This window comes from Heptranchias perlo, chromosome 4 (genome assembly GCF_035084215.1).
Source record: "Heptranchias perlo isolate sHepPer1 chromosome 4, sHepPer1.hap1, whole genome shotgun sequence".
Classification (NCBI taxonomy): Eukaryota; Metazoa; Chordata; class Chondrichthyes; order Hexanchiformes; family Hexanchidae; genus Heptranchias; species Heptranchias perlo.
In genome coordinates, this window is record NC_090328.1 from 87,815,083 (window position 1) to 87,834,998 (window position 19,916).

The 19,916-nt window shown below is 39.4% G+C and overlaps 1 protein-coding gene across 3 annotated transcripts in view; it reads left to right on the plus strand.

Moving 5' to 3' along the window:
• The window catches only part of smarca2 (SWI/SNF related, matrix associated, actin dependent regulator of chromatin, subfamily a, member 2), a 141,182-nt gene that overhangs the window by 72,803 nt on the left and 48,463 nt on the right, over nt 1–19,916 (plus strand). For all 3 annotated transcript variants that reach the window (XM_067983273.1, XM_067983275.1, XM_067983274.1), the window contains exons 19-26: nt 226–468; nt 1,804–1,917; nt 5,191–5,298; nt 9,493–9,579; nt 10,996–11,042; nt 14,367–14,533; nt 17,787–17,950; nt 18,798–19,025. In XM_067983273.1, the coding sequence (XP_067839374.1) occupies nt 226–468; nt 1,804–1,917; nt 5,191–5,298; nt 9,493–9,579; nt 10,996–11,042; nt 14,367–14,533; nt 17,787–17,950; nt 18,798–19,025 (1,158 nt within the window). The remainder of the gene's footprint in view (nt 1–225; nt 469–1,803; nt 1,918–5,190; nt 5,299–9,492; nt 9,580–10,995; nt 11,043–14,366; nt 14,534–17,786; nt 17,951–18,797; nt 19,026–19,916) is intronic.

Consider the following 19,916-nt stretch of genomic DNA (forward strand, 5'->3'; position numbering starts at 1 on the left):
AAAGAAGAATAAGGATTCCTAACAAATTTTATAATTTTATTTAATCAGTTGGTCATTGGTTGTAAGAGGAAAAATAAGAGTAACTAGATTAAAATTTTGCCAGTGAGTTCATCTGTTGTACCGTTTTTCCTTTTATCTTTAGACGTTCTCGGTAACATAATTCATCCTTGGTAGAATTTATGTGGCAGATGTTTTGATTCACCAGATGTCCCCTTTATTTTGCAGCTTCGATGGAAATACATGATTGTAGATGAAGGTCATCGTATGAAGAATCACCATTGTAAGCTGACCCAGGTGTTGAACACTCATTATGTTGCACCCCGTCGGGTCCTCTTGACCGGGACTCCACTGCAAAACAAACTTCCTGAACTCTGGGCCCTTCTCAACTTTCTTTTGCCTACTATCTTCAAAAGCTGCAACACCTTTGAACAGTGGTTTAATGCTCCATTTGCCATGACTGGAGAAAGGGTAAATAAAGATCATGCCACTTGTGTTTTACAGTTGCGTTTAAAGTTTTAAAATACAGCTTTAAGGAACATAAACATTCAAGAAAGATTCGACTGAATTATACTGCACGCTCGTAGTCTATCCTTATAAACTATCTTTTTATTTTCTGATAAAAAACAGCACAACTGTGTAAGTGATGTGATTTTTCTCTGCATTGGAAAATTGCTATATGATTCCAGGAGCAAATAGACTCCTTTTTTCTGTTTTGAAATCAACTGCTACAGTAATAACACTTTTACTGCACTTCAATTTCTGAAGTGAAAAGGAGGTGGGGGAAGTGGTGGGGAAGTATAGTAAAGATTGGTTAAATGAACCTAAGTGTTTCACACACTGTCTTCAGTTTAATAAACTTGTTGAATAAGTACATGCCTACTATGGTTTATGGGATTAAAAATGAGGAAGTTTAATGAAATCACTTAAAGATGACAATTTTGTTGTGGAAGAAATGGGGAACTCAATCAGGATGATCTGAATCATGAAGTTCTTTCAAGCAGAGGGTGGATAGAATCAGAATTTGGCAGGTCTTTTAACACACACTTTTTCTTTCCTCGCCTTTCCTGAAAATGCTGAATCTTGGTTGAATACGATTCTACAGATGCCGGCTGCCCTCCGGTACCTCACTCAACTAACCATGTAAGAGTCCAGTTAGCATTGGGGTATTTGACTATGGGGAAACAAAGCTGAATCTGGTCCTGTTTCATCCGATGTCCACAGAGGGGATAACCATTAGAAATTGGAACCTTTGCTGATTTTTAAAATTTACATACCTCCCCTTCCTTCACCCAAGGCTAGGGTGCTGAAACTAATTATAGTATCCCAGATGAGATCAGCTAACTGAGCAAAGAGCAGGGATCAAACTTGGGACCTTCCAGTTTGTGTTGTTCTTACTGCACTGTACAGTGCATTTATCCAAACAAAAATGAAAGATTTTGAGTGCAGAATATTTTTTGATAACTCTTATACACACATACATTTTCTTGAATGAAGGGAGTGCTTTGTTAATAGCAACAAAAAAAATGTGTTTACAAAAATATGAATAAAGTTTATAGACTAGGCAATTGCCTCTCTTATCTCTCCCACCTTGAAATGTTTATAATCTAATGCAACACAACACCTAATATCATGGTGCCCCATTCAACTGGGTAATGTGTATATTTTTTTTAAGGACTTTTTTCTTTTCCCCAGATGGAAGAAGCTAGGGTGTGCTTTGTGAAACTTTCTTTTTTTAAAAAGTTAAATTTACCACAATCTATAGGGAGGATAAATAACCCAAATCTGTGTGTGTTTGTTTTATAGGTAGACCTAAACGAGGAGGAAACTATCCTGATCATTCGCCGTCTTCACAAAGTGCTGCGTCCTTTCCTTCTGAGAAGGCTGAAAAAAGAAGTGGAATCCCAGTTACCAGAAAAGGTTGTAACATTTTCTGTAGAAGTTTGGAGAAACTAAGAATTGGTCATTTATAAGTAAATCTTTTACACCTGTCTTTGGTACCTTTTCCTTTTTACAAAGAGACATAATCATGTAATTGAAAATAGCTTTAATGGAGCATTCACAAGGTTGCTGACGTATGTTTTGTTTACTACAGTTGCCTCCTTGATTTGTCCTTGCAAACATCTCCAACCTCCAAAGTTCTTTACCATGTTGCCTCCCAAATCCTGCCCATCTTTCCCACAACTCCATGTTTGAATCTCTCCTATCAGGTTTCCACCCCTGCCACAGCACTGAAACAGGCCCCATCAAAGTCACAAATGGCATTATCAACTGTGACTGATACACTATCCCTCTTCGATCTACTCAAATTTTTCCAGCCTTTGACATGGTTGGCCACACCATTCTTCCCCAGTGGCTCTGCTCTGTTGTCATACTCCGTGAGACTGCCCTCGCTTGGCTTCACTTTTATCTATCCAATCGTAGCCAGAGCATCTCCAGCAATGGTTTCTCTTCCTGCCCCTGCACCATTGTCTCTGGAGTCCCAAAAGGATCTATCATGGCCCCTTCCTCATCTACATGCTGCCCCTTAGCAACAACATCCAAAGAAATTGGATCAGGTTCTACATATACACTGATGGCACCCACCCCTACCTCTCCACCACCTTTCTGTACCCCTCCACTGCCTCTGTTTTGTCAGACTGTTTCTCCAATATCCAGTTGTAGATGAGCTGCAATTTCCTCCAGTTAAACATCGGTATAACTGAACCCATTGTCTTAGACCTCCGCCACAAACTCCATACCCTTGCCACCGATTTCCATTCCCCTCCTCGGCCACTGACTCTGGTTGAAATAGACTTTTGATTCCTCGGCATCCTATTTGACCCTGTGCTAAGCTTCTGACCTCATATCCTCCCAATCATAAAGACTGCCTATTTCCAACTCTAACATTGTCCATCTCTGCTGCTCCCTATCTACTGCCGAAACTCTCATCCGTGGCTTTGTCACTCCCAGGCTTAATTATTCCAACGCTCTCCTTGCTGGCCTCCCATACTCCACCCTCCATAAACTTCAACTCATCCAAAACTATGTAGCCCGTATCCTATCCCTCACTCACCTGATACCCATGTGCTTGCTGGTCAACATTGCCTCAAATTTAAAATTCTCATCCTTGCATTAAATCCCTTTGTGGCATTGCCCCTCCCTATCTGTAACCTCCTCCAGCCCTACAACCCTCTTGAGAACTCTACATTTCTCCAACTCTGGCCTCTTGTGCATCCCCCAGATTAGATCTTGGTCTTAAAGCCTTGGTCCAAACATGGACAAAAGAACTGAATTCCAGAGGTGAGGTGAGAGTGATTGCCCTTGACATCAAGACAGCATTTGACAGAGTGTGGCACCAAGGAGCCCTAGTAAAATTGAAGTCAATGGGAATCAGGGGGAAAACTCTCCAGTGGCTGGAGTCATACCTAGCACAAAGGAAGATGTGATGTGGAGATGCCGGTGATGGACTGGGGTTGACAATTATAAACAATTTTACAATACCAAGTTATAGTCCAACGATTTTATTTGAAATTTACAAAGGAAGATGGTAGTGGTTGTTGGAGGCCAATTATCTCAGCCCCAGGACATCGCTGCAGGAGTTTCTCAGGGCAGTGTCCTATGCCCAACCATCTTCAGCTGCTTCATCAATGACCCTCCCTCCATTATAAGATCTGAAGTGGGGCTGTTCATTGATTGCACAGTGTTCAGTTCCATTCACAGCCCCTCAGATAATGAAGCAGTCCGTGCCCGCATGCAGCAAGACCTGGTCAACATCCAGGCTTGGGCTGATAAGTGGCAAGTAACATTTGTGCCAAGCAATGACCATCTCCAACAAGAGAGAGTCTCATCAGCTCCCCTTGACATTCAATGGCATTACCATCGCCGGGTCACCATTGACCAGAAACTTAACTGAACCAGCCACATATATACTGTGGCTACAAGAGCAGGTCAGAGGCTGGGTATTCGGCAGTGAGTGACTCATCTCCTGACTCTCCAATGCCGTTCCACCATCTACAAGGCCCAAGTCAGGAGTGTGATGGAATACTTTCCACTTGCCTGGATGAGTGCAGCTCCAACAACACTCAAGAAGCTCGACACCATCCAGGACAAAGCAGCCCACTTGATTGGCACCCCATCCACCACTTAAACATCCACTCCCTCCACCACCAGTGCAACATGGCTGCAGTATGTACCATCTACAGGATGCACTGCACCAACTCTCCAAGGCTTCTTTGACAGCACCTCCCAAACCCGCGACCTCTACCACTTATAAGGGCAAAGGCAGCAGGTGCATGGGAGCACCACCACCTGCACATTCCCCTCCAAGTCACACACTATCCTAACTTGGAAATATATCACCGTTCCTTCATCGTCGCTGGGTCAAAATCCTGGAACTCCCCACCTAACAGCACAGTGGGAGAACCTTCGCCACACGGACTGCAGCGGTTCAAGAAGGCGGCTCACCACCACCTTCTCAAGGGCAATTAAGAATGAGCATAAATGCTGGCCTTGCCAGCGACGCCCACATCCCATGCAGAATTTTTTTTTTAAATCCCAAATGCTTTATTTAATACAATAATATCTGGAATATATCTAGACCAAATGATTTGTCATTTTTAATTTTTGCGGCCACTACACCCCAACCCCCCCAGTCCCCAGGGGATGAAAAGGTTTCTGGTTGATCATATTATTGATAATCCTGTTCCTATGAAGATAACTAGTCATCCATTTATCCACTGCCTGGCCAATGATGCCTAACAAGACCAAGTTTAAATATCGGCTACTAAACCACTGTCATTCACTGTGTATTAACAGGCTAAAGGAGTATTGGGGTATTATGTTTAAATGCCCATATGTGCTCCAGCTACCCTGATTTTTTTTTTTCAGGAATTTTTTTTGCCATGTCTAATCACTTGCCCTAATTACAAATGATTGAAATATAGACCAGCATTCAAATTTTATTCTACTACTTCATGCATTACAAAGAAGATACAAAATCTCTTGCCTTGTAGAGGGAATAGAGACTTAATTCTAGATTTTAGATGTACCTTTTAAACTGCTAGCACCAGCATTTTTAAAATATAAATATAATATAAATATACAGAGCTTTCACTTAACACTGGTATTTGTAGATCTTTTTTGTCTATTCAAATTTGTTTTGATTTTTTTTGCATTTTGTTCATGTAACAACAAATTAAATTTGATTTTTAGGTTGAGTACGTCATCAAATGTGACATGTCTTCTCTGCAGAAGGTTCTGTACCGTCACATGCAAGCCAAGGGAATTCTTTTAACAGATGGTTCTGAGAAAGATAAAAAGGTACGGACTTAATTTTTTTTACGGAATGTAATATGAGTGATGGTCATCTTTTATGTCTTGTATTATATTCAGTATTACATACAAACTTTCACTTGAGATATTTAAAATTGCATACAATGCAAAAAGGTATATATCATCATATGTGTTGTGCCTGTGCCAATTCATTGAAAGAGCTATCCAATTAGTCCTACTCCCCTGCTCTTTCCTCATAGCCCTGCAATTTTTTCCTTTTCTAATTCCCTTTTGAAAGTTACTATTGATTCTGCTCCCATCACCCTGAAAGTTTCAGGCAGTGCATTCCAGATCATAACAACTTGTTACATTAAAAAAAGTCTCCTCATCTTCCCTCTGCTTCTTTTGCCAATTGTCAAAACCCCTCATAATTTTGAACACCTCTATTAAATCTCCCCTTAATCTTCTCTGTGCTGAGAACAATCTCAACTTCTTTAGTGTCTCCACATAACTGCAAGTCCCTCATCCCTAGTATCATTCTGGTAAATCTTCGGTGAAGATCCTGCCTGACCAATGTCCTTGACTTTTCTGAGGAAGTGACATCCAGGTAGAGTGTGGAAAGCCTCATCATACGATGTACCTAGACTTCTATGAAGCCTTTTGATAAAGTTCAGCACAAATGTTGCTACTCAAGCTTATAGGGATGGAGTAATAAATTGAATAAAGGATAAGAAGTGGCAAGCTTCTATCTAAAGCTTATTTGGGAAGTGATGCCAGGATGAAAGGAAATGCTGAGTGGAATCTACCATGGATTGATGGTCTAATTTGCATTAACAACTTGAATTCAGAAGATGGTTCAATTTATAGATGATACCAAACTTTGGGGAAGGAGGTTTGGGGCAATTGAAACTGAGAGCGAGGACAGGAATCCACAAAATGAGTTGTTAAAATATGTAAAACAAAAGTAAATTATTGCGAATGCTGGAAATCTTAAATAAAAACAGAAAATGCTACCTGACCTCAGTGTTTCCAGCATTTTCTTTTTTTTAATAAAATAATTAAGTGGGTGAATTATTTCCCTGTGGCTTAAAAAGAAGCGTTGAATTACTACTACTACAGCTACTGCTACAACAAGAGTAAGAGCTTCGAAAACATTCCAAGGTGTTTTATGGGGGTGGGGGAGGTGGGGGCGGAATGAGTGGGGAGGTGGAGGAGGCAGCAGAAGAGGAAGGGAAATGAATTAAGTAAGAATAGGTAAGGGAATGGAGACTGAGCCATGGAGGGAGAGATTAGAATGTGGTAGTTTAAAACCTTGTCAAAATCCATCGTTTCAGATTTCAAAGGTGGAAAGAGGATGCAGATGGATTAAGGGAGGGAGTTTGAGAAAGTTGGGCTGAGGCTGCTGAAGCCTGTGCCTCCAGTGGTGGCGTGGGGAAAGGGAGTAGGGGAAGAACTAAATGCCAGAGTTGGAGGACTGAAACTTATGGGAGAGGATACAAGACTGAAAGAGGTTGCAGAGATAAAGTGGGGCGAGGCCATGAAAGGATTTGAAGATGAGATGAGGTTTTAAATTGAATATATTAGGGGATTGGCAGCCAATGCAGGGATGGGGATGGGATTATAGTGTCTTTGCTGATTTCCTGGCTGAGATTTAATTACGCACAGACCAGCCATTCAACCTCTCATTCTGATCTAATATGGATCAGCTTCTTGCTGTTTTTAGTAATTGAAGCATCAGGGAGCTTTACTGTTTTTATTATTTTGTGCTCTTGGTGTCTCAATGGTGCCCCCTTCAGGCAAGGAACATAAAGTGCAGTCCAGAATGAAATCTTGTATACAGTAAAGAGTAAGGTGGCCTGACTACTTGCCAGGCAGTTTTTTTAAAAAGAGACTCAGATACTTTTTCATCCCTTTTGACATGAGAAGGGCCAAAGAAACACAGACTTTATTTGATGCAGCACCGTAACACATGTCTTAAAATAATTCAGATACAATGAATCATTGAAGTGCAGTAAATGCTGTTACATGGTGCACCACAATAAGATCCCGTATTCAGCAATGGGATGAATGACTAGACAATTAATTTGTGTTGGCCAAGATACTGGGAGAACTCCTCGCTGCTTCTACGAATAATGCTATGATCTTTAATTTGTACTAAATCAGTAGAACAGCCAGATGGGGTCTCAGTTTAACATCTCATCTCATTCAAAGGACCACATCTTTAACAGAACCTAATGCAAGGATGAGCATGCTACCACGGAGCCAAACTGACATGCAAATGTAGATAGTCTAACATGTAAAATAAGGCTTGGTTCATCTGCTTGAGTTAAGGTCAAACTGAGTTCAGTACATTAATATTGAACTTTGCATGTTGTATTTCATTTGTAGCTATTCCCCTCAATCCCCACCCTCCCCTTTGAGAAATATTGCAAGCTACAGCTCCTGTTACTATTCAAGAAATTGCTGTTACAGTGGAAGCTGGGGTTTTGATAACTTTCAGTTGGTGGCTTCCTTGCACTACATCTCTCCAAAAAAAACACCTGCAACTACTTGGTATAGTTCAAGTTTAGTTAGTTGTATATTCCTGGCTGCGTAGTGCAATATATATTTTAAGCGCATAACCAAGAACACTGTTTATAATTGAATGTAGTTGCCACCTGGTTGGAATCCAGGAGAGAGGGACGGACTCAATGTTTCGATCCATGTGCTTAGATTTCCACATTTCTTCTAACAGTTATTTGAACTAAGCAATTAAGATGTGTGAACAGTCACTTGATCACCTTAGTTATATTACAAATTGAGTTCCACTTTCTTCCTTTACTATGTGGATAAAGTAACAAACCTGATGATTTGTTCATTTCATCAAGTGACACAGCACAGAAGGCGGCCATTCGGCCCATTGTACCTGTGCCAGCTCTTAGGTAGAGCTATCCAATTAGCCTCACTCTCCTGTTCTTTCCCCATAGCCCTGTAAATTTTTTCCCTTCAAGTATTCATCCAATTCCCTTTTGAAAGTTACTATTGAATCTGCTTCCACCACCCTTTCAGGCAGTGCATTCCAGATCATCATAACTCGCTGCATTGTTTCCTCATGTTGCCTCTGTTTCTTTTGCCAATCACCGTAATTCTATGTCCTCTGGTTACCAACCCCTTTGCCACTGGAAACAGTTTCTCCTTATTTACTCTATCAAAATCGTTCATGAACACCTCTGTCAAATCTCCTCTTAACCTTCTCTACTCTTGAACACCCCAGCTTCTCCATCTCTCCAAATAACTGAAGTCCCTCATCCCTTGTACCATTCTAGTAAATCTCTTCTGCACCCTCTCTAAGGCCTTGACATCCTTCCTAAAGTGTAGTGCCCAGAATTGAGCACACTACTCCAGCTGAAGCCTAACCTGTGTTTTATAAAGATTTAACATAACTTCCTTGCTTTTGTACTCTATGCCTCTATTAATAAAGCTAAGGATCCCATGTGCTTTCTTAACATCCTTTTCAACTTGTTCTGCCACCTTCAAAGATTTGTTTACATACACCCCCAGGTCTCTCTGTTCCTACACTCCCTTTAAAACTGTACCATTTAGTTTATATTGCCTCTCCTCATTCTTCCTACCAAAATGTATCGTATCATTCCACACTTCTGTGTTAAATTTCAACTGCCATGTGTCTGCCCATTTCACCAGTCTGTCTATGTCCTCCTGAAGTCTATTACTAAACTCCACACTGTTTACTACATTTCCGAGTTTCGTGTCATCTGCAAACTTTGAAATTATACCTTGTATACCCAAGTCCAGGTCATTAAGCTATATCAAAACGATCAGTGGTCCTTATATCGACCCCTGGGGGACACCACTGTATACTTCCCTCCAGTCTGAAAAACAACCATTCACCACTACACTCTGCTTTCTGTCCCTTAGCCAATTTTGTATCCATGCTGCCTCTGTCCCTTTAATCCCATGGGCTTGAATTTTGCTAACAAGTCTATTATGTGGTACTTTATCAAGTGTATATTTGCTGTAATTGTTTCCATGTATCTATAGTGCATTAAAGTTTGTTCCACAATAAACATAACTCCCTTCATAGCCAAAGTCAAGTCGCCACTTTTCAAACTGAGTACTGAGAGCTGAACCTTACACTAGTCAAATACTCTAATTTTTTAATATTCACATATATGTTCAAAGGTCACTTAGGAGTGATCCCTATATGTTTTTTTTGTGTTCAAAATTCCTTCTGTTTCTCTTCAGGGTAAAGGTGGTGCTAAAACCCTCATGAATACCATAATGCAGCTCAGAAAAATATGCAATCATCCCTTCATGTTTCAGCACATAGAGGTAAGTTCCCAATGCCACTTAACCATGAATATTCATACAGCATTATTCATTTTCTACAAAATAAAATTGAAGCTCACAATAAGTTGAACTTATGGTTTTTGCTTGCACCCATAGTAGATGGTGGAGAAGACAAAAGTAGGTTAGACTTGTAGACTGGGAACAATGGAGGCTGAGATCTTTGTAAACCTTGATTGTAACATTTTCAGAACTGAGCATGAATCAACTTAGATCTTGCACCATTAGGTCCTATTTCAGTGATTTTCCCAAGATCTCAAATAGGCCATCAAAGCTTCCTTTGCATATTGACCAAGGCTTGAAAACGACATGTATTTACACAAGCTGTTTATTTATTTCAATAACTTTTTGCATGTCCATTCTCGTCATCAGTTAAACAGTAAAGTGCATTTGTTCTTGTAATATATGGTGCTACTTTGGTTTTGGTATTCTCCCTTGCGCTCCCTTTTATCAATAGGAAAGATATACATGGATTATAAATATTGTTTCAGGTGCTAAAAAATGATACTTCAAAATTATATTGGGCTGTTTATAATATATGATATATTTATTAACATGGTACAAATAATTCTGTACCTTTTTCTAATTTAAGCTTGCAGGTGGCTTAGGTTCTAGGGCTGATCCTTAGTTGGTGACTCAGCTATTCACTGGATAGAACCATAGACGTTTACAGCGCAGGGGGAGGCCAGTTGGCCGATTGCATCTGTGCCGGTTTTGTGCTCAAATATTTATCCAAATTTCAATTATAGGATGTGTATCCAACCTCTCTTAGTGACTATTTTAAATTGATGACCTCTCGTCACAACTTCCAATCAGAGGAAATAATCTTTCCCTATTTATCAAAACCCTTCATAATTTTTTTAAAACCTCTCTCAAATATTCTCTTTGCTTCTCTGTTCCAGTGGAAATAATCCCAATATCTGAATTTTCTCATAGCTTCCCATCCATGATATTGTCATGGTGAACCTATCTTGTCTAGGTGCTTTAATGTCCTTTCTATAATGGGGTGTTGAAAACTGTTTCGATTCAGTTGAGATGCTGGAGCTTTTTTTAAAAAAAAATGCTGAGAGGGAGCTTCCTATTTGTTTATAATTAGCTACTAAATATTTTGCTAAATGTGATAGTGCTTTTTGGAAATAGCTTCATTATATTTTGATCTGCCAAACTAGTGAGAGAACACTCTCTACCACCCCCCACCACCCCCCCCCCCCCAACTAATATTGTAAAGCACTTCGATGCTGCTTCCTTTTGCCCTAATAATTTCTTTTGCTCCTTTCTAAGCGATTTTGACTATTTTGAGAACATTTTGTTAGGTTTAATGCTTCTAATATTATTGTGCAAAAATGATACAGTCCTTGATAATTGCACACTGCAGTGACCATTTTTGCTTTCCTGTTGCAGGAATCTTTTGCTGAACACTTGGGTTATAATGGAGGACTTATCACTGGGTAAGTGGCAAAACCTCTTGTCTTGTACAGATTTTGAAACCAGTGATGTAACTTCAAATTTTGAGAGTTAAATGCAAGGTGGCATATATGCTTTTGTATATTTCAGATGAGCCAGTTTTGGTTTGTTTGTACTACATGCACAAACTTAACTGATTTTTAACACTAAGCTAAAAATTATGTGGGGAATGCTATTCCCTGCATCCGCATTATTGCTATCATTAGGTCAATCATATCCTTTGGGGAGAGACAAAAATACAATCATAGAATCATAGAAAGTTACGGCATAGAAGGAGGCCGTTCAACCCATCGTGTCTGTGCCGGCCGAAAAAGGGCAATCCTGTTTAATCCCACTTTCCAGCCCTTGGTCCGTAGCCATGTGCACGTCAAGTGCACATCTAAGTACTTTTTAAATGAGTTGAGGGTTTCTGCCTCTACCACCCTTTCATCTGCTATATGGGACCTTGTCAAAAGCCTTGCTAAAATCCATGCACACTACATCAAATGCACTATCCTCATCGACCCTCCTTGTTACCTCCTCAAAAAAATCAATCAAGTTAGTCAGAAACTACCTTCCCTTAACAAATCCATGTTGACTGTCCTTGATTAATCCGTGTCTTTCTAAATGATGGTTTATACTGTCTCTCAATTGATTCCAATAATTTGCCCACCACCGAGGTTAGACTGTGGCCTGTAATTACTAGGTCTATCCTTTTCTCCCTTTTTAAACAACAATACAACGTTAGCAGGCCTCCAATCCTCTGGCACCACGCCTGCAGCCAGGGAGGATCGGAAAATGATGGTCAGAGCCTCCGCTATTTCCTCCCTTGCTTCTCTTAACAGCCTGGGATACATTTCATCTGACGCCTGGCGATTTATCTACTTTCAAAAATGCTAAACCCCTTAATACTTCCTCTCTCACTATGTTTATCCCATCCAATATTTCACACTCCTTCTCCTTAACTGCAATCTCTTCACAAAAGAAGGGTACGATGCAGACAGACGCAAAGTATTCATTAAGAACCATATCCACATCTTCCGCCTGCGCACACAGATTATCTTTTTGGTCTCTAATAGGCCCTACTCTTTCCTTAGTTATCCTCTTGCTCTTAATGTATTTATAAAACATTTTTGGATTTTCCTTAATTTTACTTGTTACATTTTTTCATGCCCCCTCTTTGCTTTCCTAATTTCCTTTTTACTTTCATCCCTGCACTTTCTATACTCCTCTAGACTTTCCGCAGTATTGATCTCTTGGTGTCTGACATAAGCTTTCCTTTTTTGCCTTATCTTACCCTGTATGCTTCTTGTCATCCAGGGGGCTCTAGATTTGGCAGTCCCACTCTTTTTCTTTGTGGGAACATGTTTACTCTGCACCCCTTGAATCTTCCCCTTGAATGCCTCCCACTGCTCTGACATTGATTTACCTTCAAGTAGCTGTTTCCAGTCCACTTTTGCTAAATCACTTCTCAGCTTAGTAACATTGGCTTGTCTCCAATTTAGAACTTTTACGTCTGTTCTATCTTTGTCCTTTTCCATAACGATGCTAAATCTAACTGAATTATGATCAGTGCCACCAAAATGCTCTCCCACTGATACTCCTTCCACCTGCCCAGCTTCATTGCCTAAAACTAAATCCAAAACTGCTCTCCCAACCCCCCCCCCCCCCCAGCCTCTTGTTGGGCTTGCTATGTACTGACTAAAAAACTTCTGAATGCAATTTAAAAATTCTGCACCCTCTATCTTTTGCACTGATTGTATCCCAGTTAATGTTAGGGTAGTTGCAATCCCCTACTATTACTGCCCTATTGTTTTTGCACTTCTCAGAAATTTGCCTACATATTTGCTCTTTTTTCTTCCTCTGACTGTTTGGGGGTCTATAGCACACTCCCAGAAGTGTGACTGCTCCTTTTTTGTTCAGTTCAACCCATATGGCTTCATTTGATGATCCTTCTGACATATCATCCCTCCTCACAGCCGTGATTGTTTCTTTAATCAATATTGCCGTCCCCGTTCTCTTCCCACCCCCCCCCCCTTTTTATGCCCATCTCTATCTCATCTGAAGACCCTGTAACCAGGAATGTTGAGCTGCCATTCCTGCCTCTGTTTAAGCCATGTTTCAGTAATAGCTAACATATTGTACTTCCACGTGTCTATCTGTGCCCTTAGCTCATCTGCCTATTCCACTATACTCCTTGCATTGAGGTATATACCATTAAGCACTGCCAAACTCCTTTTGTTGTCTGGTTTCTAACCTTTGTTTCCTCTGCCTTCCAAACTCACTTACTAATTTTCTGCCTTCCATTTCCAGCTCTGCTTCTCTCCCTTCTGAATCTGCGCTCAGGTTCCCGTCCCCCTGCCAAGCTAGTTTAAACCCTCCCCAACAGCACTAGCAAACCTCCCCGCGAGGATATTGGTCCTGGTCCTGTTAAGGTGCAACCCATCCAGCTTGTACAGGTCCCACCTCCCCCAGAACCAGTCCCAGTGCCCCAAGAGTCTAAAGCCCTCCCTCCTGCACCATCTCCCCAGCCATGCATTCATCTGCTCTATCCTCCTATCACAAGGTTGCTCATTTTTACTGTGTTCCTATTTTTTTTTTCTATGGGAGGTGGGGAAAAGGTAAGAGAATACTTAAAAAGAAACAACTTTTTTAACGCTTTTTAAAATAAGGTTTCTGGGCACCCGCTTTTCTAAAAATTTTAAATATTCATTTTTACTGTGTGGGTGAAGGTCAAATCCCATAATCTTTTGTTTGGAGTGAGGGAACGTATTTTTTAGGCTGAGTTTGGAGCAAGGGTATTTGCTTATAACAGAATTTGACTCTACATCTTCTTTTGCTGCATCGTGTAATAATTAGGCTTCAATCTTAACATTTCCCAAACTGTACAGCATCATGCACTGTCATTTTGCAGTTTTAAAAAAAAAAGTGGATCACCATTTGTCTAAGGTAACTTACAGCAGTTCATATCCGTTTCTTGAAATATGTTCAGTGGTGTATTGCAATAATTAAGGACAGGAGTGTTTTGAGATTGCTGGAGCAATCTTATTTATTCATTTATTTATTTATTTTCACATCGTTCACCTGACGAAGGAGGAAGCCTCCGAAAGCTTGTGAATTTAAAATAAAATTGCTGGACTATAACTTGGTGTTGTAAAATTGTTTACAATTATTTATTCCAGCTCGTTGTTTTATATCATAATTTGGTACCTCTGCCTTTTGGTGTTTGACAGGATGTGTCCTTATTTTGGTTAAATGTTCAAAGCAATGATAATTATTTAACTATGCAGCAGTTTAATATGCTGATACTTCCATTATTTTCCATCTAGTCCTGACCTATATCGAGCTTCAGGAAAATTTGAATTATTGGACCGTATTTTGCCAAAACTGCGAGTTACTAATCACAGGGTACTGCTGTTCTGCCAGATGACCTCACTGATGACCATTATGGAAGACTATTTTGCGTTCAGAAGTTTTCTGTACTTGCGACTTGATGGTAGGTTACAAGGCATGCGAGAACTTGGCTGCAATGTCAATTACACTAATAGAGCATTGCCATTCTGATTTAAGTCATTGTGAATTGATTTATGATCTATGTAGGTAGAACAAATCCAGTAGGAACTGGTAGACAATAGACTTAGTGCTTGGGTGAGATTACATATAGCTTCCTTAACCGTGGCATTGGATTTATACATTGGTCATCATTAAGTATTGTTTTTAATTTAAAACCAAATTTCCCCTTGTGCTCCTACAACTCAAAGTTCATTAGACTGTGTGTTCATTTGTTTATGAATACTAGTTTTTAATCTGATATTTTTCATCAAATATAAAATATTTCCTAAACCTGGATGCCTTTTGAAATTGCACTGCTGGCCATCTGCTTCATATTTTTGATCAAATGATGAGACATTCTTTCGAAATTATGGTTACCCATTGGAAACGGGTTCAGTATTTCAGCATATGTTGGGTGTTCTCCATCGAGTTCTTGATGGGACTGAATCCACAGGGCAAGCTCAGTATTGCTTATAATTCATTATCCACTGACTTGGAGTATTCAATTTGGAAATTCATGCTTCCAACAGGTGATGTATTGGCACATCACTTTATATGATAGCACAGAGGGCACAAGTGCACCTGTATGATTTTCTACACAATGAGTTTCCCCCATTGTCGGACAAATCACTAGAGGTGTGAAAATAATTTTGTTGCCTGACCTCTAGTTGGGTGGTGTGAGGAAACCACGGAAGAGGAGCAAATTAATTCTATTTTAATTAGGAAGCAGAGCAGAAAAAGTCTTACTGATTTTCCTACAAACTTGCATGATTTTCTTTTGCCCAGCTTTGGAATACTGTTCAGTGGACTTGCTGTTTATTACCTGTTCTCAAAACTGTTGAATTACTTTAAGTAAAATGTCATCAAATTTGATAAGCAGTTTACTTCCTCTTGCTGGTTTTGTGTTCAAATAAGTCTATGTTTCTAGTCAGAATAAACTAGATAAGATTAATGTAAGGATAGTGATAATACATTGTGGTTTACTTTAGAACAAAGTACAACCACTTTTATTGTATAGCCGATTATCTGATTCCAATATTCATGGGGCCAATACCTTTGTGTTTGTTAGATCTAATAATGTAGTATTTAATTTCACTGAGAATGCTCAGTTGTATAAAACATTCCCAAAATGGACTATCATTTTCAACTAAATTGTCTCCAGTGAGAATTTGTTCCTAATTCAAACATAGCACTTCAGTCAACCTTACCACTTCCCACTGCCTGCCACTGCATAGCTTTCTTTATTTGTTTGTGCATTGATTGGTGCACTGAGCATAGTCAGTTGAGTATAATTTTGGCAGGGAAAATAACGGCGAGTTAAATGTGCACATCACTATTAGTGTATTTTTTTTAAAAAACAGCAATTTGTGGCGAGGAAGAGCTACGGAATGAGTTGTGAATTGTCACAAATTGCTGTACAATTTGTGCCGCTCCACCGTTAGCCTCATGAAAACCGTAGGTCACATCAACCTCCCCGTGAGTCTCAAGAAATTGCTACATTTGTGCTGTTGAAATTAATTAAAGTCACCGCAGAAAGTTAGGGATCATACTTAATGATGTAAGGACCCTTTTTAATGACCAGACTTATGTTCCTGCAATGCCACGCAACCTTGGAGGCCCAGAAAGGGAACAATTGAAACTGTGGAGTCTCACTCCTGCAGGTAGTAAATTGTTGCTAGAGGTTTTTTAAATTTTAAAATTTTTTTCTTACTTTTCCTTCCTGTCTCTTTATCCAATCTTTCTTTCCCTCTCAATTTTCTCTTTCTGTATCTAGTTTGATTCTAATTCACCATATTTCCTTCTCCGTCGTTTCTCTGTTCCTTTCTCTATCCTTAAATTTTATTGGTTAAGGAGATAGACTGCTGGTCCCGTCATTCATCAAGGTTCCACATGACCTAGTTATCAACTTGCACTTTCAGCAATTTCCAGCGCAAAAAAATTTTGAGCTGAGGGTGAGGAAAAACATCCAACTCATGGGACATGCTACAAGATACCCCGCTTCAGCAAATTCTGAGCCATAGTCTTTCATGCCCAAGCAGCTTGATGTAAAAGGTTGATTTATATAGTGTCCCACTCTTCACCAAGTTGCATCAGGTCTTAGTTTACATGGGCTGGTGCAAACAATGATGCTTTTTTAAAAAATGAATCACTAATATAAAATCTAATCAGCTTATCCTTTCTTTGCAAACCAGGCGTTGCTTAACTAGGATTTCATTGCATTCATGAAACACCTGTATCAAATGTTTTGCTCTAGATGCATATTAATACTAATTTAAACTAGTACAAACTGGGTTTAGATCTAATGGTACTCCTTGGAAGATGGCAAATGTAATAATTGAAGATGTTTCAAATGTTGCAATTTTATATTTTGCCTCTGGCCCAGTGGTTAGTGTGTCATGTTATCTAGATGCTTGAATACATTTGCTGAGTTGCAACAGACATTTTGCAAAGGGCACAAATGTAAGCATTATAGGCTGATCACACTTCATAGCTAACATTTTGACTATGATGCCACCAACTATGCAACAAATATTTTTGTACAGCTAGAGTATACTTTAATATAGAGTAATAATTGTCTTGTAAACATTTTACATTTGTCGAGGCAGTGTGAAATTTGTTTAATTGCACATAAAAATCTTTAACGTGTGATTTTTGATGCAGATTATTTGTAATTTTTAATCTATTGGGGAAACCTTGTTCCTCCATACAAGATATGGAATGTGTGAAACAAACTGAGAGAGCAAGTTAATTTGGGTCAATGTTTTCTTTTTAAAAAGGTTCTGGATTGATAATCTGTTGAAAAGCAGAATTGAAGGCTGTAGCGATAGTTACAGACTCATGATTTTTTTTCCCTCCATGGAAGACAGGAGAAGAAAATGAGTGTTCGATGAAAGGGAGAGAGTCAACAGGTCAAGTGGGAGGGACATCCATAATGGAATAACCACACATGGACTCTCAATGGAGTGGGCTTGATGGGCTGATGATCTTTTCTTGCCTTGGATTTTTTTTTTAAATGTTTCTTATTTGAGAGCATGGGATTTTTAGATTTATATGGTAGAATTTTACACCTGTGAATTTCCCATGATCCTGATTGTACCTGAGAATTGGATTGCTTTTGTGGTAAAGTAGGCATTCATGTGTTTTTTCTCTTTCTCTTTTTCTCTCTCGATCACTCGATCTCTATCTGATACACACAGGATCAACTAAGGCAGAGGACCGTGGTGCTTTGCTGAAAAAGTTCAATGAAGAAAACTCCAAATACTTTGTCTTCTTGCTGAGTACACGAGCTGGTGGTCTGGGTCTGAATCTTCAAGCTGCTGATACTGTTATCATCTTTGACAGTGACTGGAATCCGCACCAGGTGTGAGACTTATTTTAATACAAAGAGCATGGTCATTTTAACTTCAAAAGTATATAAAAAAAAAAGCATGAGATACCTTTTTGAAAATATTCAATGGCTATTAATATTATATGTCAATACTACTTTGCATGTGCCCATTTTAAAAATTATATTCATCTTGTAACGTATGTGGAGATTAATTTTGTGTGTCAATTTTCAACTTGTGGTTGTACAGCACAGCATGGATATAATTGCAGGAGAGTTGTTCTAAGATTTTCACTACTATGTATTTTTTGACGTATTTTTCTCCCCGGACTATAGCTCCAGTTGCGAGGTTGAAAAAGCAACCTTGTTTCCAAGCCTTTAAGTGCAGCTATCTGCCAGGAGGTATATATGAGCATTGCAGAATTTTCAGACTGTATCGTACCATTTAGTGACACATTATAGGTTTGGAATCTTCAGTGGTTTTGACCCTTTCTGTTACTTGTTCCTAAAGCAGCCTGATCCTAAGCCACTTAGAAATCAAATTATAGCTATTCACGCGGCAATCCTTTTTGGTCCATTTTGTTGATCCTCTCTGGACTTCTGCAACTCCATGCAGTAGCAAAGCTTCATCTGCCTTGTCTGTTGGCCACCTCTTGTGCAGCATCAAAAGCACAAATCATCCCATTCTTTCATTTTGAGGTGGGTGGCCTCCAAGGGGAAAAAAATCAAACCAACTTAAGAGCAGCACTCCTGGATATTAAGTAAGCTACAGGATAATTGTGGATTCTCTGATTAAAGTTATTAGATCCAAATTTTTCTGAAATTTCTTTTTTTTTCCCTCTTATCCATTCTTTCTCCTCCTCTTCCCCCACACACCCCCAAGGATTTGCAAGCCCAAGATAGAGCTCATCGTATTGGACAGCAGAATGAAGTCCGTGTCTTGCGCCTCTGCACAGTCAACAGTGTGGAGGAGAAGATTCTTGCTGCTGCCAAATATAAGCTTAATGTGGACCAGAAAGTTATCCAGGCTGGTATGTTTGATCAAAAATCTTCGAGTCATGAGCGCCGAGCTTTCCTGCAGGCTTTGCTGGAGCATGAGGAACAGAATGAGGTATGTGTAACCTTTTACAATGATCAAAATCGGAGATCTCTTTACTGCTGCATCTGTACATCTGCAAGAATTTGCACTAGGAAATGTTTGAATTATTTTTGCAAAAATTCACGTCACTAAAGGATACAAGGATTAATATTTACAAAAGGAGTGAGAGATATTTGACGTGTTAAATACCTTAATATATGTATGCATAGAATATTTAAATTGTTAGCATTCTATTAAAGCCATTATTGGTATTTAAGTATAGAAAGCTACAGTACTATCTCAAACTAGGCAGTACCATCACAATTATAAAACATATATACCATGTTGAAAGTTCACTGCATGATCCAGTTGTAGCTAACCAAGTTTGGGAGAACATTTGAAGGTTAAGAGTCTATCTGATCACCTTTGTACCATTTAGCTCTTCCTTACTGAAATGTTCAGAGGTTCACCCTCATTTTAGCATGGTATGTTCCTCTAGCTATATGCAGCTTTTATTGCATTACCTTGATAGCTCTGATCAATAGAGCATTGATTATAGAATACCCGTAGTCCTATGTGCTGGCAAGTAATTGAGAGCATTCTTTCGCACTGCTGTTTTAAAGCTAGTTTTAATTTAATTTTAAACCAGCAAGTCAAACACACTAAATAATGTACTTGATAATCAAGTGGCAAATTGCTGAGCCATTTTTGCAATAAATTATACCATCCCCTTATCAGGATCCATATATCCATGCCTTTGGATTAAATGCTTTGTGGCTTTTGTAAGGCACTATTAGTTTGCCTTGATTGTACTTGCAGAACTTCCTCACTTTTGAGGTGAGGAGAGGGGATCTCTTTAGATTGGGCTATAATCCTGGTCCAATATCAACAGAATCAGCATCAGAAAAGCTAACTTGGGGAAAT